Source organism: Mycteria americana, chromosome 3 (assembly GCF_035582795.1).
Source record: "Mycteria americana isolate JAX WOST 10 ecotype Jacksonville Zoo and Gardens chromosome 3, USCA_MyAme_1.0, whole genome shotgun sequence".
NCBI lineage: Eukaryota > Metazoa > Chordata > Aves > Ciconiiformes > Ciconiidae > Mycteria > Mycteria americana.
This window is the reverse complement of record NC_134367.1, coordinates 110150870-110172761: the sequence shown is the minus strand read 5'-3', so window position 1 is coordinate 110172761 and position 21892 is coordinate 110150870. Positions and strand designations below refer to the sequence as shown.

Sequence of the window (21892 nt, the reverse complement as noted above, 5' to 3'; positions counted from 1 at the left end):
ATGAAAAAAAAACACAGAATGATCAAACAACAACAACAAAAAATCAGCACATTTTTGGCTCCACTCTCATCTTCCCTGGTTGAATAAACAACTAGAAGCCTCAGAAAAGGAAAAGTTCTCACACATTGTTTGTGAAGCCACAAATCATAGAAACAAACCAAAACCTCTGTCCAGAGATGACAGTACCAATGTCTGTACTAGACAATGCACAGACTCTTTGTATTTGCATGAATACAATTCGCATTACAAAATACATAGTATGAAATACTGACACTTAAAAAAAATTAATTAGAATCCCATGGTTCTAATTTCTCCCCAATAAGAATGGCTTCATACATTTTTTTTCTCATTTCTAGATGTGAATGGTCTATTAGATATTATCATTTGCTTTTACTGTCACATAAGGAAATCTTGTCAACAAGCCTTCTAGTTAAAAAAAAAAGCATGAAATGATCACAAATTGTTGAGATTAATTTCTTCAGCTTTGAGAAAAGCTACTTAAGGGCTGTGTCCATACAGTCAGTGGAAATGTTCACAGTGGAGAGTGAACTCCTGAAAATTAATTTCATCAGCTTAGAAACTAGACAAGTGGTCTGCAGAAATCTCAGAGAAGCAGTGCAGTGACAGAGCTAGAAAAGACATTTTCACACCTTATTATTGAGTGTTATAAATCAGAGAATGAAGAATGAATGAACACCAATGAAGCCAGCAGGGTCATAACAGAGAATATTGAAAGCAAGCACCTGTGGATAAAAATGTAACTGACAGTAACCCTGTTAAACAAATTTGTGCCAAGCACAATATATCTACCAGCGTTTGGTTTATTTGTTTTGGCTTTAAATAACACAGAACAAGTTAATGTATTCCCAATCAGTACCACATCAAAGGTGTGTCCTCTTTAAACATACAAATTATTCCTTCTATCCATATCCTGCTGCATCCACAAAGACTAACAAAATATGTGACTAAATAACCGCATGTGTGAGAATAGAAGTTAATTAGACATCAGGGGGTCCCAAGCTAACTGCAGAAGCAGATGTGAGCCATCTTACCTGAATTGTGACAATAGGTTTGAGCTCTTCATACTTAATCTTCACAGCTTTAGCCGCTCTTCTGGAATGTTCTTGTGTGTCTGCAAGAACTGCACCGATGATATGACCAACACAAGTGACCTACAGGCAAGATTAGGACCCACCATCATTTGGTGTGTATATATGCAGTAACTGAGAGGCTCATGATAATTCTCTTCATCTATTCCTTTTGTGCAGTTTTTCATTTGTCTGTTCAGACCAGTCTATTTAAAACCAGTCAAGGGAAAACAATCACAAACAACTTTGGACAGTAACTGAGCGACAGAGCCTGTCTGTCCCAGTGGCCTGCAGCTTAGAGGAGAGCGGTGCAGATAACACAGAGGAGAGGGGTACGGGGCAAAAGGGACTCAGGCCTTACTGAATTTGGCACCAAGATTTCTATTGACTCCAGTGCAGTTAGGATTTATCTCTGTATAAGGGAGAAGAATCCACTGGACAATGAGAGAAATCTTATCTCCTAAGCAGTATGATTGAAAAAAGCTATTTTTAACAACATACCACATCCTCAGCAAAGACAGTCTCATCATTAGCGATGCCAGTGATGTTACTGCCAGGAACATCCTTGGCGGAGACAAAACACACAAACCCAGGAACACTCTGGGCTTCAGATGCATCTACAGAACTAAAGAAAGACAGGAGGAGAGGCAGCGTTATTATTTCTCATTTTCTTTTTGTCAGCGCTATACATTTTCAGGCCTGATTCCCTGAAGTCTGGCTATGCAAAAGAGAAGGAGTTTGTCACACGAATATCATGCAAGACCAAGGCAGAGAGGGCAACATATTAGACTAAAATCATTTGGGATCTATATGATAATCTGAATCCTGTGAGTCTGATCATCAGTCTGCTTCTTTGGACTATACTGTATCACACATCTTTTCCCCAAAACATATCTGAACTTGATCCAATCACCACATGTACTGAAGATCCTTTGACACCTTTCACAAAGATAGATTGGTGTTAGTGATGGTATGCCTCCACTGTCGTCTTAGCTGCCATGATTCTGTGAAGGCAAGATTCTCCCCTGCCTATTGATAAACATGAAATTTTACTGCAGACACATATCATCTACTGTGGGTTCACCTCTAGAGAAAATTGTGGCTGCGAGTCAGGGAGATGATGTTGAGTATCAGTTACAAGGAAGCTCCAGGGTATTTAAAAGGATGCAAAAGAAATGACGCTCCAAAAGACAAAAAAACTTCATGAAAGGCTTTCTTTGGTAATCAGCAAAAGAGGTATCTAACCAAAATGCTTGTCTGTTTGAATCATACACAGATTTAAAACTAAGTGACAAGCAGGACAAAGTAACTAGAAAAGTGCAATATAAATTAATTTTTATATGGAGCACTTAATAAAAATATATTAAAACTACTTTCAAGCTCCTTTTGCAATATTTTGTACATTGGCTATGTAATTGGCTTGCTTTACAAAGGAACTGTTGTGAATAGAAAAGCTGTGGCTTTGTTTCTGCTGAATGATTTATTGTCTTCTGTAAATTGCTGCAATTTTTTCAGCATGCTTGTTTAGATTCCTGAAACTCCGATACAAACTGTGCCTGAAAGTAGCTGTTTATGCATCCCAGTGAGCTACAGATTTTTTTAAAGAGACATTAAATGTATGAATGAACTTTCCCACATGAACTCTTTGACAGCAGGACCTGAAAACAATGCTGTTTTTCTTTGGAAAGTTCACTTTCCCGCGCTTCTGCAGTAATGCCTCAGAAACAATCCCCTGACAGTTTTCCCTTTGTTAGAAACACAGAGGCAGATGATTTCTAATTTACACTTGGTGGTCAAAATCTGACTCGAGTGAAGTGGAAGTTTTCAGAGCCAATATTTTGACTGACAAAATCATAGGCTGAGATACTTCTGTCACCTGATGAAATATTCTACTACTTCCTCTACAGAACAGTACAGGCTCACAGCTTGACACGTGAGTGCACAACACAAATGCAAGAGAATGTGTACAGCAGCTGCTAGAAAATACTGCATATTGTGGTCACAGGCATAGATCTGATGCTTTCTGTATTGCCCCGTCTGCACTGGTAGTAGTAACAATGCTTATGTGTTTGCAGCACTCAGTGACCACGTTGCAACACCTAAGATTTAACTATGATGACAGAGCAATTTCTTTCATAACCTGGGAGTTGACTACTACATCTGTGCATCCATGACCACCATGCTGCCTGTCCCATGTTAGACCGCTGTGGGAAACCTCTGGAAAGGAAACCTAAATAGGCAGGAAGTATTGCCTAAGGAACAAACAGCACATCGCAAGGCTACTGAGGATGAGACGAGGTAACGTAACAGTGTCCCACATCAAAGCAGCTGAGGGCAGATGAGAGCCTGCAGAGCCACCACAATGTAAGCACAATTAGGGATTGTGGGGGGCAGTCAGTCCTGCAATATAAAAGCATTAAAACTCCTATGAGAATGTAGATGGCATTACCTGCCAGGATAGGCGTTTTAGAGTTGGTTAGTCACTATTGTTATAAATTATACATCAGTCACGCCCTGCATGAACAAGGTGATTTCAGAGACAGCTGCACTTCCAAATACTGACCTATTCACTTTGCTACAGCTAAGCACAAACAGGTCTACATCTAATAGCTGAAGCTAACTCACATAGGACTGTTATGCAGAGGGCTTGATCGTAGCCAGTGCAAGCAAGCACCACGCAAGGCAAAAACCAGAAGATAGTACACACACAGCTGACTCACCAGCCGGAGTGCTGTGGCAGAACTGCATGTTACAACCTAAATTTTTAGGCAGATAGGAAAGAGCGTGTTCAAGCTGCATGCTCTGGTTAGTGATTAAAATGACATCTCCTCAGACATTGTGGTGCTCTCCTACCTTTTTAATCCTGCGTGCTTGAGTATAAGAGATGGAACATGCAAGAAGGTTGCCTAGGGCTGAGGGCTCTGTGCTTCAGCAAAGCTCCAAGTTTGATGTTAATTCCCTCATATTCCCACTGATGCAGACCTGCAAGGCAGCTGTAACACATACAGCTCGCCTTCATGTAACAATGTGCAATGAACTGGAGTTCCCACTAATGCAAAAACCTTTCCCCTTACCCACAACATGACAGGTCAATGTTTTCTAAGCCACCAGGCACTGGATGCTTCCAACATCTGAAACTCAGAAGCAACACTTACAGGATCTTAGCATGGGCTTTGGTGCTGGTCACCAGCGTTAGATACAGCTCATTCTCATAGTGAGGGATGTCATCGCAGTAAACAGCTTCTCCACATGCTTGTTTGGCTGCTGAAACGTGCATCAAAGGCCGGCCCACCATATCTTCAACTGCCTGCCCCCTGGGCACTTCCTGGAGTAAAACACATGACTGACTACTACTGCTCATATTGCAGGGGGCAGAAGCATTGATGTGAGACCAAAAGGCACCATGAGACATTCTAGTGAGATGGGGAATGGGATGGGGGCTCAGTCCTGTGGGAAAGGAAGGTAAACAAGATGGAGTGGCTACACAGAGGGGGCTGTAGAGAATGAAGCGAAAGAGATTTGTTTTTTGAAACTGCTATGGAAGAGAAGGGTTTGATGTGACAGCTTGCATAAAAGGTTCAAGTTCTGAAGCTAGCTTCTACTCTCAGAGCTGAAGAGAACAGGTCATTAACAGAGAAATAAGGAAGAAGTTATATCCTGAATCTGAAGCCTGAGAGATGCAAAGAAAGGCAGGCTGTAGGGAAAGCAGAAGGGCAATTTCAGTTTGGATATGGAGCTGGCTGCAGGAGGAAAGTGCAGCGCTTTTTTTGAAGCTGTACACGTCAGGACCAGTCTTGGGCAATAAAAGAATGTTGTATCCTAAAGCAAGGAAGGGACTTGGACCCAAATACAAGCATCAGGAATCGCATTATATAAGTTCACTTGTTGTCCATACTCAGGGAGATGACAAGATAAGAAGCACAGTTTGAGCTACAGAGAAGCCCGGGTCTACACCATGCAGGTACTGCTACTTACTTGGAAGAGCTGGGCATTTGCAATGGGATCTTTGTGAAACAGCTCTGTAGCACTGATGTAGTTCGAGGGGATGGGCTCACACAGATTGTTCTGCCAGAGACATATTAAAGAACAGTCATCTTCCTTGTCAGTCCCTTTCTCACATTCCCCAGCAGCCCAGGATATTCTCCATTCTCCAGTGAAGATAATTCATCTTTTACTGGGTGAAAGGCAAACAGGGCTCAGGCTCTGTGCAAAGATTAGGCACAGACCCATGAGAGCAGTTGTAATGCAACGAAGGGGAGAAGTCCAGGAATCCTCCTGTGAACCCACAGATCAGCATCGTTCCACAGCATGGTGGGGATGCCACCAGGAAGCAAGTGGGAAGACACACTAGTCACTGTCATGCAGGTAAGCCAGAGTAGCTCTGGCTGCTATTGCAACACGGAGTTTGTTATCAGGTATGACTCTGCTTGAATCTGAACCCTCCCCATGCCTTCCCCACCGAGACAGCACATACAGGTCCCTCCTTCCCCAAACCCGCCTCCCCTTCTGACTCACAGTGCCATTGTGGTTCTTGCTCAGTTTCTGAAGGACCGTCAGGTAGAACTTGAAGAAGAAGCTGAGCGTGAGCGTGCGTCGGAAATCCACCATCCCACCAGGTGCAGAAGGAGACAGATCCATCTCACCCGCCAGTAAGCGGCAGGCATCGTGCAGCAGCTTCTCATTCCAGTCTCTGCAAGGGAACAAAGGTGACACAGAGCCCTTGCTCAGCCCTAAATATCACCGGGGAGACTAACTCTTCTCACATGGCAGCCCCACAAGCTCTCAAGCAACAGGCACCTGTTCCATCTCTGTTTATAGTATATGTGTCAGCTTCGCTCTTATCTTGGGCTCATGTCATCTTTTCTAAAGTTGTGGGAAAGCTATTAAATGATAAGAGCACAGATTTCTCAGTCCAGTTTGAAAGAAAATCAGTTTTGTAGGTCATGCCCACATCTAGCTTCTGCCCACTTCAACAGATGAGTGAATTTAGCAAGGAAATGGCTCTCTGAATGAGAGACTAACACGGATCTTTGAGGGTAAGGAGTACTGGAGGAAGCAAGGCATCACACAAAACGCAGACTGCTGCAGCAGTGCAGCTACACTTCTTCCCCTTTCTCCTTCTGTGTACTATCAGAGAGGATTTAGGGTATTTGAACTGCTCCCGTAAAAATCAGCACCATTCCATTAGACAGCCTTTCTATCACAGAAAAATTCCTACCTGCCAGTGAGCTCCTGGCAAGTTTTTAGCGCCAGGACAGTTGTAGGAGCCATTCCTCCATAGCTTAGTTTTATCTCCTCTACTCGGCTCGTGCCATCTTGGAACAGGACTCTCATCCCACAGGTCACAATAGCAATGTCATCCTCCCGACGGGAAGCCTGCTTGAAAGCTGAGAAGTATTCACCCTAGAAGACAGGAAAATATTTCTTTATTCTCTACCTTGGCATGCTTTGGAGTATAAATATGCACAAGCTGTTAACCTATCTCTACATGGATGAGCTATTCCAGGGAACTATCTGGTTGATTCATCTTGCAGGGCCAAGCAGCACATGTTTGTTCAGGCAGCGCTGTATATTTTCACATGATTCAATGATTAATTCTGATTAATTAGATCCGTGGTTATTAACCAACCTAGGACTGTGTGGGAAATTAGCTTTGACAGGGATCTGCTCGTACCTGTCACATTTTTTTCTTATCTTGAGAGGAAGAACCAGGACAGATTTTTGTACATAAACAAGCTTACAGTTCCTCAGCAACTTTTTCTTCCTCCAGGCTGCTAAGCTGGAAGCCTAATCTGTAAAACTCATATCCTAAACCCCTTCCCTTCAGAAGTCTTTGAATTCTGCAAGAACTGAAATCAATAACCACAAATGTCTCATAGTTCTAGAACAGACCAGACTAATTAATATAAGACAATTTCAATCTGTTACTGCAAATACAATTCTCAGTAACTATCCTGAATCCTCTGCTGGTCTCCACAGAGTGAGGAAATTCTTTTAAATGCACCAGCAACTACAAGTCACAAAACTCAGCAGCAATCCTATGAAGAGTTGCAGTAAATATGAGATTAACACTCTACCAGTATACACCGAGTGATGGTGTCACCCTGGAGTCACAGTACAGCCAGTTTTTCCCCTTGCCTGTCATGTAGATTATGACAAATTGCTGTTCAGGCATCCTGCAGACTAAGAAAGGAATCGGATCCGATGTCTTTGCACGGCCCTTCTGGAGAGTTTTCTGCCAGGTTTCTTCTCTAATAGCTTAGCCAAGTGACTCTGCACAGCACAGCAGTCTGTTCCATTAATTATTTCTAATCAGAAGTGGACAGCAATTCTTTCATTATTGTAAAGAACAATTCCTCTGTTGTTGGCAATGAGAACAGTTTCACAAGAGGCCCCTTTTGTACATCGAGAACTTGTTCCTGGAGATATAACTGAAGGGTGTGTTTCATTTCCTGAATTCAAGTAATTAGTGGGCAGCCAGCAGATAATAGCAGAGGAGCATCAATAGCATCCTCCCAATGAGGACATTCTGCCACTCTGCTTGTTAAACCAATTAGCTTTCAAAGAGGAGAAAAAGCAGCCTCTTCTCTTACTGCACACTTCAGAGAAGATTTCCAATAACACGATTGCAACAAGAGGGCAATATTTGCCTCTACTCCTTGCAAGACACTAGTTTTCTTGGTACACAGTCCCGTGGGAGAAAAAGCACTCACTATTTTTCCTCACTAGGAGTGTAGGGAAGGTAACCATCACATCAGCTGCCCATGTCTACCCTGCCTCTTGGTAAAACAACAGAGCATGTCCCCTCTAAACTATCACAGTGAAAGTTTCTAGGTGTTAATTATTCTCACAGGAAGACCAAGCAACCCTTACTCTTAAGGGCTGCATACTAGGGACCTAGATTAGTCTCCCCTCTCCCCTTCTGGACAAAATGCAACACCAGGTAGGAGCACATTAAGAAATCCACAGGCTCAAAAAGATTCATAGGCAGTATTCACAATTGCAAAAACATTGTTTCCATGTCAATTTTTTCAGTCCACCACTGTGGAATATAGAGATCAATAATGGATGAAGGTTGGAGGATACCAATTAAAAGGATGAAGTAAGACTTCATGACTGCTTTCGGTCTCTTCAGCAGGGCAAAAATTGTAATACTATGAGCCTGTGATGGCAATACTGAGCAAACAGTAGGTTAAGATTGTTTTCCAACAATAGCCGTTGTGTTGTCAGGCTTTTCTATTTGAAAACCAGTAAATGTCTATATGATGCAGAATACTAGTATCATAAAAATTAAGTAACAGTGACAAATGTGATAGAGAAAGATGTATGCAAGGGAAAGGACATGAAAAACTGATGGTCACTAAGTAATAACTGAAGTGGTGCATAATATTTGTGAACGTTATCTGGAACACAAGAAATGTTTTTATAGTCCAGAAGAGAAAGAAGGTTATTAAATAAAGGATACATCCTGTACTAGGAATATCTTGTTATATACAAAAAGCTACGAAGTTTTCTTTTCTGGAATCTGCTTATATTTTATCTTTAATCCAGTGAGCTGTTTCCTTTTCTAAATACTGTCTTTGCTCAGCTGCAATGCCCTTACAAGTATAGACTCAAAAATCTTTATTCCCTGAATATCTTAAATATCTGACACACAAACTAGCAGGAGAAAAAGGTGTTACCTCCTCTCCCGTAACAGCCTCTCTGTGATAAAGCCTACCCTGAGCTCAGTCCCCCTACAGTAACACTGAATCATGTAAACTGCTAAACTTCTTTAGTCTAATTCTTTCTGTTGTTTGGCCAGGTTGGCTATGAATCTTTTAGAGCCTGTGGATTTCTTAATGTGCTCCTACCTTGGTGTGATAGGTCACATCAATGCAAGAGGTAGCACCAGTTTTAAACAAACATAAACCTAAAAATTCGATCTAGCTGTGTGCTGATGCTGCCCTGCTTCCAGTTGTGAGGAAATCACAGTTCCAGAAGACTTTGCCTGCCACATGCCATCACCTTCAGACATTCCCTGAAGAACTTTAGTCTCTCTGACTTCATGTTTGTGAGCAAAGATCAGCCAAGAAACCATGAAGTAGAGAGTTCAAAAGTTGTTTTTCAAAGTTGTTGTTCAAAAGTAGTTTTTCAGATCAATGAGCTGCATATAACCTAGGGATGAAGCCATTGCCCTGCTGGTAAACGTTTGTTTGTTTTGTGAAATTGCCATATGACTGTCATATGGATGGAGGAGTATGGTGTTTTCCATTGACTACCTCAAGCATGTTTCTCATTTTGGCAGAAAGTGATGCTTCCTGCAATTATCACAAGATCAAAGAAGAATCGCTCAGAAATAGATGGAAAAACACCATAAATAAAATAGCTGTAAAAAAGCCACCATAAAATAAAATCCTTTAATAGTTAGATACAAAAATCAGATAGACAAAGGATTTATTGGTTCTATCCCATAATATGATGGCATTTCAAGTAAATCAGCGTTTTCCATTTATAAAGAAAATGTGTCACTACACTGTGAATCCTTGCATCTTATAACTTGTAGCCTCAAGCCCTAAAAAGGTAAATACCTTCACAGCCATACAATTACAGTCTGATGTTCTCAGCCCCCAAGGGAAAAAAAAAAAAAAAAAAGAGAGTTTTACCTCTTGTACACTCTGAATCAGTTATGGTTCAGGCTGCTACAGAAGTGTTCATTCTTGTATTTGAAGGAAGTTTTGCAGGCTCATTTGAAGTTGTAAGTCCACATTGCCAAAATGCCCTAATAATCAGTCCTTGTGGTTTTGGTCTTGCAAGGCAAGGATACAGAAACTGAATTTCCCTCTTATCTGTACACACTTTTTCCCATTTCTTTGCCCATTTCAGTTCACAGAAATTAAACTGGAACCTCAGGAACCTTAACTTCACTTTACTTCAGGAACTGCTGGAATCTTTGCTGTACTATTTTGAAAACAGAACTTAGACCTCTGGGAACATCACTTTGTCACCTTTCATCATTACCGAAGGCACTCAAAAAGCTCCAGGTAATAAAGTGAAATTTATATTTCTTGCACTAGAAAACTTCTTGGGCTTACTGTACTTCATGATAGAGCCCAGCTCCCCTTGCTTGTCAAAAAGAGTATGTTGCTAGGTTTTCACCAAATAATTTACTTGCTTCCTGGTCCACTTGGGACTACATAAGCATCTGGAGGTCAGTCTCCAAGGAAAAAAGTGCCTAACATTGAAAATAACACTCAAATAACAGCATTTTAGCTCCATGGATATTGAAGTCTTTTCCTACAAGCTTACCTTTTTGCTGTAGGGTATTTCAACAGAGAGAAGTATTTCTTCAGGCTTAACTATTGTCTTTCTGTATCCGGTGAAAAACTTCTCATCCATCATGATAGTCCTTTTGCCCTCTGTAGAGCAAGGAGAGATCAATGGTGGATGAATAACTCAGAGGAAGAATGGCAATAGTATGTGTGAAAGAGCTTCAACCTACACAAATCACTCTTGATATATCAGTTTTCATTTTTCCACCCTCTTTCACCAAATCAGGAAGGATTTTCTCAGATTTACTTTGGTCCTTATGGAATCTATGACAGCTTCTGCCTACATATGAAGTTTTATTTGCACAGGAACTGATCAAAGAGTCCTCCCTCCTCCTTTATCTAATTAAAACTGAGCCTCCAGGTGAACCAGTTTCCAACATCCCAGTGTCATTCCCTCTTTCCCTTTTCCTTAGCCTGCACACAAACCAGTACAAGAGAAAGTCAGTGATGTGACAGTTCACTTACTTCAAGGATCCTATTTCAAAAAAATTGTTCCTAAGAGCAAATACAAATTGAGACATTTGGCTTTCTTCATAGGAAAAAAAAAAAAAAAAAAAAACCACAACAGTTTCAATCTTTAACTGAAAAATCTACAAGGATCAAAGTATGATAGTGACAGAAACAATTTCATGCCTATTGTTTTTCATGAAAAGACATCTTCAACCAGCTCTTCACAAGGACATGTCTGTAAGTACATACACAGTACCAGAGATTCATTCTGGCACAGAAGTTCAAAATTCTTTAGGAAGCTAACCTTAGGCCTAGCCTTAGGACTTCAGCCTCAAAAAGGGGAAAACCCCTGAAGACTCAAACTAAGCCTTTTTTTCATAATGTTAACTTCCACTTTCAAGTTCTGACCTGACCTAACAATCCATGACAGAGGACTGTTGACTATCCCACTCCCCTCAGTGCCACAAGGAAATGCGAGTAACTTACCATTCGATACCAGAGTCAGTTTGCTTCCACTTGCCATTAACACAGGATTTAAGTCAGAAATTGGGCTTGCTGTCATTATGTTCCCACCAAGGGCCTAGAGTGATAATATATGCATCAGATAAATATTAAAAAACCTGAAGATACAGCCATAACATCTTGTAATCCTGCATTACTCCATACACAGTGTACTAGAGGTCAGCTCTGCTTAAGTTTGCTTTGATAAATTCTTTTTGCTCACTCAGCAATTTTAGGCCTTTAATGAAGTGGGAAAACGTAAAACCCATGAAATCAGTTGCCGTCCCAGTCAACACTTAACGTTTGCCTGAAACAGTTTTAGGAACAGTCTTTGGGTAATGCATCAAAACTACCTTATGCTCAAACCACGTATGTCCAACAATACCAAAATTCAATCACTGTAGCTGCAATTAAGGGAAGATCTGTGAAAGTACAGAGCATCTTTTCAGTAACATTCAGGAACCCAAGTTTTTTGGCTGCAATACAAATGTATGGCACAGTATCTTGTGGAACAAAATTTTATGTTTGGTAGGTTGGTTCATCTGCTTGCTTGATATTTTTTTCTTTTAGTATACGCAGTTTGAACACACCAAACCCACTTCCTCTTTCCCTTTAGAACTAGAGGAAAATTTTGCCAGATCTGATGCATTAACACTATGACTACCATAGTTGTTCTGGAAAAAAATCTACACACCTGCTTCTATGAAGTTTGTCCAGCACTCTAAATACATTTTTGTTAAATTAGTCAAATCTCACTACAGTTTCCCCCATTTATCCTGACAAAAGCATTGGAAGACCTGGACAGCTGCCATGTTTCCCTTGCTTGCTAAATCTCTGATATCAGTGTAGCACAGACACCAGCTGCAACCCATGTTGGTATCGGTTCCTGTGGTTGGTTTATGTGTACTAGCTTCTTTGCCTCGGTTTGCCAATGTTCTCGTGTGAGAAGCACAAGGCATACCAGCACTGTATGAGGCAGGCCAGCTCCTCAGACTGAGCTTTCGATTCCAGTCCCTGATGCTCCTGAGTCACTTACGGCAACATTCCTGATCTGTGGCCCTGCAAACCACCGCAGCTGTTCAAGGACAGCCTGGAAGACCTCTGTTTTGTACGGAGGAAGCTCTGCCACCACTTTTCTCAGCACCTCCTCTACTGAGCTCAGGGTACAGGCAGCACCGAAGGTGACCCCTGTAAACAAACAAATGAAAAGAATTGTTGTTCTCCCAAACGTCAAGGTACAGGAGGACGGTTCTAACTGTGTCTACAAAGCTCAGATGCCACTGAGTTTAATTAGACAGCAGGGTTTAGAGAAGACATTCAGTCACACTAGACTATTTTGTATGCACTGCATGTAAACATCACATCCTCAGAACAAAATTCACCTTTAAATCACAGCTCATGGTGGTACTGCCTCACACATGACAGTAAGCCACCGCCCTTTTGCCTCAGTGTATTATGAATGATATTGCTCTCCTATAGGTATTAGTTTGTCCTTTGAGAAGTGAACTCCAACTCCTCTCCAGTTTTCACACCTTAAACGTGCTACTAGGCATTGGGCCACATGCACTACATTGTCCTAATTACTTCTAACTATTTGTAAGGTTGACCTGTTTTCACCACTAAGATAAATGCAATACTTCACTTAGTCACTTAGACTGTCAAATCTAGCATCTTTCCCCCAGTTACTAACTTCAAAATCTTTCTAAATAAAAAGATGGCCCACTGAAACCCATTATTAACCCAGTTAATATATGTAAAACACCATGCATCAAACAGATAAAATGTCTAATATACCTCCTAGTGAAAGCCCTCTTTGATTCTCAAATTATTTTTACATATCACTCACTTGATTCCCTGCATGGAAGAGTTTTTAATCTGGGGATTTTCCTTCATATCCTCTTTATTATTCCGTGGAGTCCCCACTCACTTCATAGGCATTCTGCCTCCTTTTTGCTCACCTGTTTCAGTGTGCTGAACAGCATTCATTTCAGAGATCCATGCTGGTGCTATTATCACTGGATACAACATGTTCTTTAGCCTCATCTCAATACCTTAAGGAAAAGTAAGACTCCTTCAGTTACACACAGGTGACAGAGAGCCTAAGCTAACTGTTTCCCAATGAAATGGCAGCAGGCCTACTAAAGAGTCAGTTCATTGACCATCTGTTACATAGATTGTATAAGGTCATAGAGATACCAAACCAAAAGCTGTTTTCCACTAATACCAGAATTCTCATAGGGAAGTTTTAGAGACTCCTTTCTAGGCTTACAATAACCTTAAATACACTGTTTAGTACTTGTGTAACCTGGCTATTGTTGTACATAATCCTTCAGGAAAGAACAATGAATACAATGAACCATACAAAGTTTGGGGATTGTCTCCTGAACCAATTGCTCAGGATAACAGAATTACTAAATATGTCTGAACTCTCCTCCTCAGCACTTATGTTCGCAGAAGTATATATTTTGGGGGAAAAAACACTAAGATTTCAAGTCTTGAGAGTTTACTCACTGAAAAATCTTTCAAAACACAGGTTTCACAACTGAATTTATTCGATTATGAGGACATTTTACGCGGTGCCACTTCCCTCTTCTCAAAATTCCACAACACTAGCACAAAAGCTCAGAGGTCTAGATAAGCATTTTTTTTTTCACCTGACAGCACAGAACAGGCAAAAACATTCACTGTGACATTAATCTACCTGAGAAGAAAATTTGTTCCTACATACAACCTGAAGATTAAGCTACTATTTAACAGCAATGGCATGAAGGAGGTTTACATTTGCACTGTTCTCATAAAGTACTCCATGGAAAGTTTTCCAACTGCTCATAATGAGCATCAGCTCTTCCTCTTACCCACTTCCGTGTTCCCCACAACAAGCTTGGCATTGGGGTACTGGGATTTGAGAGCCACCAATTCCTTGAGAGTTGTAGGCTGGATCCACATCACACGCTCGCCTTTGAAACACAGCTGTTTCTGCTGTTTGTTATTCTGAGTCTGCAAAAGCAAATTCAGATAGAGTTCAGACCCTACATCAAGCCAAGAATCCCTGCTCACGTGCTGCCCATGCATATGCCAGGCCAGGCTCCATCTCAGTCAAGTTACTGACAAGTGGCTGTGACATCCACACTGTTGTTGGCAGTTAGCCATTCCCCATCCTTCTGCTAGCAGTGAGGAGAGTCTTTTTCATACTCACAAAAGTTTTCCCTTCCTGATACTGCCAGGTGCATCCTGCTGCCACATCTCCCTAGCAAGACCTCTGCCAGCAAGCTCCATCTGACCAAAGCTCTTGCAGATGCCTGTGGCTTCAGCCATCTTAGAAGTAATGGGTTTTCCATTCTCATCTCACTGCAAAAATGTCAGTCTTTAGCACTGCTGAATTTGAGTTACCAGCTGTAAGGCCAGATTCTGGTTCCCTTTTTAATTCCTTCATCCAGTGACTGAAGAAAACAGACTAACATGGCTGCCTCCCAGCAACATCAGGTCAACCCTTAGGCAGGAGAACATCTTAGAGAAGAAACAGAGGGGACCTTTCTCAAGCTAAATATATATTATGCTATGGTCTATGACAACCTACTTATGCTGCAGCTCATGACACAGTTAGGCTAGGTGCAGCAGCAGAACTAAGGACTGAATTTCAGTTGTTTGTTAAATGTGAAGGAAGCTGTAAACATGCCATGTGCTGGACTAGATTCCTGGCTGGGACACATTTGCTTAGGGGAAAACTACCCCAAAAAAGACAGGAATAAAACAGGGAGAGAAACTAATCTCACCTAACTTTTTATGTCAGTGTAAGCCAGCCAACTTCTACTCCTGCTACACTGAGTGAAGTTGGTGCTTTCAGGAAGTCATCTAGTTGAAACATACATTCAGCTACATCCCAAAGCTCCTACTTCTCTTCCTACGCTATAAAGGGACCACAGGGAGATTAGCTCAGCTGCGGCTGTATTTAATGTAGAAGTTCACATCTGACCTAGTAAATTGAAATCTAGATGTCAGCAACTGTTCCACCCCTGGATAGGCAGTGACCGGAAAGGAAAGCAACCCAAGAGCAGGCATGTATGGTAAGAAACGGAGAGGAAAGCCAGCCAGCTGGGGCAGGCACTTGGCCTGCCTATCTTTTAAGCCACCCTGGCTTAAAAGCCTTCCATTTATAAAACAGGGAAGCGTTCATGCCCATGCATCTTCTTTTATCAGCAGCCATCTTTTGCACTGCCATTTCCTCAGGGCAGAGACACTACAGACACTCAGACTCTGTGCAGAACAACAAAACCAAGGAACCACATACTATTTCTCTTTGAATGAACTTACCATTAACTCTGGTGGGAAGATTGGCTCCTGTGTAGGGTCCAATGGCTGGAACTCAGAAGAATTGAACAGACTGGAGGACATCATTGTCTGTGACAGAGAAATTGCAAATGGCTGGGCAGCAGAGGAGAAAGCTATCCACATACAACCCCAACTCATTTCTCTTTCCAGTCAAATCCCTATTACTATTTCATGGAGCAAAGAATGGCAAACACAGCGAAAACATGCCACCTGATCCAGCGTTTCAGGTTCTTTAGTCATATTTTTCTGATCACAATGCACGTCTGGTCAGAAACTTGAACCCTGAACACACTAACAGGTTTTTGCCAATCAAAAGTGACAACACTTTCACATAGGCATGTTAAAATACATCAGAGGTACCTTTTCTGAGATAAGACCAGCATAAAATATAAATTAGTCTAAACTGCTTTGCATAAATACAGCTAAATTAAAAGCATTGGGCTTTGGCACAGAACAAGCCAGAGCTAAAACTTCAAAACATCAGAAATAGAGAAAAAACTAATAGTTGAGAGGCACCTTACCACATTGTCTTCTTTTCCATTCATGCAGCAGCCTGGGCCATTGGCTTTTCCTCCGCAGCAGCCCCCATTCTGAAGAAGAAGCAAGCATGCTTCAGCTATTCTACACAAAGTCAGAACATTCCAGCTTTTACAGGATATATTCCTCCCCTTTTATCAATCCCTGGATCACAGAAATTTGCAGTAACATTTTTCATTAATAAACTACTTTGACAAAAGAACTCCAAGCAGTCTTAATTGCTGGAGTATTCCACACAATACTGGATGCTTCCTAACAAAGAATCCACAGGAATTCACTGGAATTTCCTGTCAAAGAATGTCATTATATTCTCTCTTTCCTAAATTCATTTTATACTCACACTACCTTATGCCCTAATTCCTTGTTTTCACCCCTCCATTGTTTGTACCTCAACTGGTACATAAAATATGATTAACTTTTTTCCTCCAGATATTCCAAAAGGTTCCAATTGTACAATTTATTGGAATGGTGATTCAATTACTTCATTCATCATTGGACTGCAAAGTTTGGGAAAGATCATACTGGGGAATTAACTGGTTTTTAGATCTACTTTCACAGAAAGATGGATCATTTCAATATACCAGAAGCTGGTAACATATCGCTTACAGTTGTCACCATGCTATTTCACAAAAGTGTTGCACCTCACAGATTCAGAAGGAACGTATCTAGCTCACTACTGTAAAACCTGTGTCATGACCACTAGTTATGCTAACCAGGACATATGCAGTTGCAGTGTTTTCCAAGAGACAGACATTCAAACCAGCTCAGACAGCTCTGAATATCTGCACCACAGCAGAGCCAGAGAGGTAACTAATACATCAAAAACTCTAATACTATATTGCAAATTGAGGTTATGGCTTTTAAAACTCAGCTTACCATGCTACTTTCCCTCTCACTACGACAACATCCAGTGCCATTGGCTACTCTGTCACAGCAATTCAAGTCCTGTGGGGACAAAAACTGTTCTGAGAAAAATGTGCAGATTCCAAGGAAATGAAGTACACTTGATTCCCTTTTGTGAGAAGTTGATCCCACATTTATTATATCCAAAGCAGAAATGGGAGATGGAAGGCACCAAGCAAGTAGGTGTTTCCCTTGCCAATGGAAGACAGTATCCTGCAGTGTGATGGCTAGGTCATGTCCAGCCTACTGATAGACCTCTTGTTCTGGTTTAGAACTACTCTGACCATTCAGCCAGTATCTCTGGTCCAGCTGGAGCTGTGAGGAGATACCCAGAGAAGAGTAAAAGGGACAAGTACGTACAATACAATACTCTACCAGCATCCAATTGCATTCAGCTCAGGGGACTACCTTAGTCCAGTGTGGTTTCTGTCTTTTTAGTAACCCTCAGTAGCTCTCTGTCCAAGTACCTGCTCAGTCTCCCCTGAAGCCTTTATAAGTTTTTGGTGCCCACAAGACCCTTTGGTGAGTTCTGCAGGTCAGCTACCTGGTACGTGGCAGACCATCTGCCTTTGTTTTCAACCTGACTCTTATTAGTTTCATTTCTTGACACCTTGCTCTTGTATTGGAAGAGGCAGCAAACAGCAGATGCCTGTCCACATTCCACCTGCCAGTCACAACTTTGTAGATCCCTATCAGAGGTCAACACAAACACTATATGGGCTATATAGAGCCCCTTCCCCTCCCTGACATCTTTTTTCCAGGCTGAAGTGTCCCAGCCTACTCAGTGCTTCCTTGTATGGAAGCCAGATTATGACAGATGTGATCCTTATTCCACTTCTCTGAATCTTTTCCTATTCTGCTATACCCTGTTAGGGATGAGAGCACCAGAACTGCAGATTACTTAAGTGTAGGAAGAGCCATGATGCAGACAGTGGCATGGCAGTGTTTTCTGTTTTGTTCTCTACCCTTCAAAGTGTTGTTTTGACTGCCAGCGTGCACTGAGCTGATGCTTCCCTGGAACTGTCTACCACACCTCCAAGATCATCTTCCTGTTACCATGCAGGAAGATGATCTTGTGTTTACTCACAGCCTATCATTTTATATGTGAAATGACAACTGCCTTTCACTCTGTAAATCGCTTTGCATTTTTTTGCCTTGAATTTAGTATCCCATTCTATTCTCCAGTCTCCCAGGTTCATAAACTCCTTCCGAAATTCCTTGAAGTCCGTTCCTGTCTTCACTACCCAGACTAACTCGATATCAGTTAACTTATTTTCTCATATCACTGCTCCCTCTCTCTTCCACATCATTTAGGGATATCTTGAACAGCCTTGCTCCCACCACAGGTCCCAGCAGAACTCCACCAGTGACCTCCCTCCCTTGCAAAAATACACCATTTTCTCCTACCCACCATTTCCTGCCTTTTAACCAATCTTTCATCCATACAGAGATCTTCCCTCTTACCCCATGGCTGCTTATTGTCTTTAAAAGCCTTTGGTGAGACACTGTTGAAAGCCTGTTGGAAATCCAAGTAGACTATAGCGACTGGGTTTATCAACCATTTGTAATGGATCTCACTCCTGCTTGTATTCTCTTTTGTGGATCGTAATTCTGGATAATAAAATGAAGTTAATGGGCAGCATTCCAAATTCTTTACTTTTGATATTTAATACCAGCATAGCCCCATAAGTGGCTAGTAATCACTGAAGTACCTAATGATCTACTTTTCTTCACAGCCTCCAGCAGTCTTTCAGGAACAAAGGGACTAGAGAAAACTTACGGCAAAGCTTTGTACCTCACCCAAACCAGCAGATGAGTTCTGGGCAAGAGCTACACAGCAGTGACTTCAACTTCTTGCCAGAGCTATTTCAGCTCTGCAGCTGATCTTTCAAGAAAGCAACTTTCTCATCAGATTCCCCCACAGTATGTCACTATTCGTGCACCATTCCTTTACACTTTTTCCACATCAGGCATCATCTGCAAGATGTATTATGCAGAGATGCTGAGTTTTTCAGAGACTTACAGAAAAGAATTACAGATTGTGATTATCTGTGATCCAAAAAGGGACCATCAGGCAGATCTTACTAAAGTGCTCCACTTCCAGCAACTGGAGTGAGTAGAAGGAGCTGGTCTTCCTGCGTTATTAATGCATGAAGCACATACAAAGGGGTCTACAGTTGGAGTTGGGTTGTTGTAGCATGTATATTTCCTTCCTCCCCGTTTCAGCTCATGGTGTATTTTAGTAACAGAGAGAAAGACAGCCAGCCTTCCAGATTTTTTTTAAACATTATCTGAAGCCACTTACTTTAGCAAATGTCCTGTATCCTTCCAGAATGGGTCTGTACCCTGTACACCGACACAAGTTTCCTGCATTACCAGAGCAAAGGGATAAAGAATTAGTTTCATTATTAGTTTCATTATTTCATGGCTGAGAACTTCTCTTCTTTTAGAAGATTTTGTTTCTCACAGAAGCTTGTCAGATCTAGATAAAGCTAATGAAAAAAACTGGGAGGAGGAAAATTTCATTAGCAATCTTGCAAAAATCCTACCATCCCTTTTTGTTGAAATTTTAAGTTGAAATTAATTTAGAAAAAAATTCAATCTGCCTTATTTAGTATTCATTTACCTCAATTGTGTGAGTCTAATCAGTATACCAACTATCCAGTCTCCTGAATTACAAAGAGGTTGCTTTCTCCTGCATCCGATTTTCTCTCGGGTCACTGCCGGAAGCATGGTAACAGCTCTAACCTCAGCAATAACAGGAGCCTCTCAGATGATCTGCACAGTTGGATTCTGCCCCACTCCATCATGTATATTGCTGTCTTGGTCCTTCACTTGAGGTTGGCTGGCCCAGATGCTCTCTGTCACCTCTGCAGGCTCTTGTGACAGCAATGAATAAACAAGGAGCTGTGGAAGCTCTTATAAGTCCCCCAGGGACAGGCCACCTTTTGTTCTGTGTAAAGCTTGGGGGGGTCCTAATCCGAGACTGAGGCCACTTGCCCCTGCTTCAGGACAAACAATGAGCTTCTGTGAGATTTTCCACAGGCCATTTTTGTTCACTTCATAGCACCTGGCCAATCTCCTAGTGGAAAAGCTAGTTCTTAACCTCATAACAATCAGCTATCTTTAACAAAATACATTAAACAAAGGTGCACCTCCATCCCATTTGGTGAAGCAGATGTAATGAAAGCAGAACAGGTTGTATCTCTGCAGGGCTATGAGTATTACCTTGGAAAGCATCTTCTATGTCCTCCATTTTGGGCTCAGGTTTGTTCCGAAGCAATGTATACATGGACATGACAATGCCTGGAGTGCAAAAGCCACATTGGGACCCATGACTTTTTGCTATTCTCTCCTGAGAAAAAACAACAACCACCATCAGCTCATAATATCAAGGTGAGTTCATTGTTGTGCATGTTTCTGTAACATCTCTGTTAAAAAAAAAAAAAAAACAATCTCACCAGAGGAGCTAAGACTATCATCAGATGTTCCCTGATGAGATGGTCAATTAATCTGTGAAGCAGACTTCAAAGAAGAGAACACACTGGAAAGTTTGCATCTAGGCTTTGAACTCCCAGTGTAACTGAAGGCGACTAGAAGCCTCCAATGATATCAGGAGTTCTTCAGATTTACCATGCTAGAAAGGTTGGGGCTACCTGTATAGACCCGAGTTTGAATTTCAAAGCTTAGCTGTTAGAATCTTCAGGGTAGGTAGGGAAAAGACGACAAGCAAAGGTCAGACTAGCTGCCATCCATTCATGCATGTCTAACTTATTTTTCACTTTGTTGTTTACTGTCTCAGATAGATATTGGCACAAATCCTACCCACTGTACAAACTGAGATGAATCACAGTTTCCCTTAAAGGAGCAGTATCTCTGACAAAGCTGAGGCAAGTCTGCTTCCATAAAAAGCACATTATAACACCTTACTAGAAGAGCAAGGCTTCACATTCCTGTCACTCCTCCCCACCAAGAATATTTTGGGACTCCAGAAACATTGCTGAACCAAACCTTACTGCACCACTGCAGGGAAGGTTCCTAACTATGCAGGATGAGAAACCAAGGTCATTCATGGGAGGCCATAGGAGAGCCAAAACCTAACTCAGATTTCCCATCTCCAAGTCATTATATAGGCTTTCGCCACAACATCAGTCTTCCCAGTTCCTGGGATTTGGTCCAGGATGTGGACCAAATACAGCCATGTAGCCCTAGAACAAAAGCATTAGCAATTCAGCCAGGATAGCACCCGTTAATTTGTTAGGGCATAACAGAGCTGCAGCATTAACCCAGGAGTTTGATTCCATCACTTAGTCATTCCTGCAAATGAAGACTATTCATGTGGAAAGTCAAACTCCCGGCTTTAACGTTATGATGGAGGTCCCAACACCCTGGAACAGGATTAATTAACATAAGAAGAAAACATGGATAGAGGGCCTTAAAGTTACCAGTATTAATAGCCTACCTGGGCTGGGTGCAGCCTGGATTTTGTGTTTCCTATGCCTTCAACAGTAGTTACAGCTACATGATGCAGGGCACAGACAGGGAAGAGGCAAGCATTGGCAGTATGGTGGCTAAAATAATAAATTAAGGTCATTTCATTTGACAGTGCTGCTCAAAGGAAAAAGGGAACAGGAGAACTGAAGAGTACGGAGAAACTGTAGCAGTGGACACAATAGGAGAACTTAAATACATGTGATACAGGTATTAGTTACAAGCCAAATCCTACAGCACCTACTCAGCCAAAGTTCTCATCAACTTCACTTGAAGTTTAAG

The 21892-nt window shown here is 41.6% G+C and overlaps 1 protein-coding gene across 2 annotated transcripts in view; it reads right to left on the bottom strand.

The window, feature by feature from the left end:
- Positions 1-21892, bottom strand: part of XDH (xanthine dehydrogenase) — a 253277-nt gene that overhangs the window by 220682 nt on the left and 10703 nt on the right. For both annotated transcript variants that reach the window (XR_012774875.1, XM_075496546.1), the window contains exons 4-20: positions 21582-21690; positions 20348-20474; positions 19425-19486; positions 17093-17161; positions 16201-16269; positions 15662-15748; positions 14206-14347; positions 13309-13401; positions 12387-12538; positions 11336-11429; positions 10377-10486; positions 6307-6491; positions 5604-5778; positions 5064-5153; positions 4244-4413; positions 1590-1713; positions 1053-1172 (exon numbers count right to left, since the gene is read on the bottom strand). Coding sequence is in view for 1 of the 2 variants with exons in the window: in XM_075496546.1 (XP_075352661.1) it covers positions 1053-1172; positions 1590-1713; positions 4244-4413; positions 5064-5153; positions 5604-5778; positions 6307-6491; positions 10377-10486; positions 11336-11429; positions 12387-12538; positions 13309-13401; positions 14206-14347; positions 15662-15748; positions 16201-16269; positions 17093-17161; positions 19425-19486; positions 20348-20474; positions 21582-21690 (1978 nt within the window). In the remaining variant the exon portion in view is untranslated. The remainder of the gene's footprint in view (positions 1-1052; positions 1173-1589; positions 1714-4243; positions 4414-5063; positions 5154-5603; positions 5779-6306; positions 6492-10376; positions 10487-11335; positions 11430-12386; positions 12539-13308; positions 13402-14205; positions 14348-15661; positions 15749-16200; positions 16270-17092; positions 17162-19424; positions 19487-20347; positions 20475-21581; positions 21691-21892) is intronic.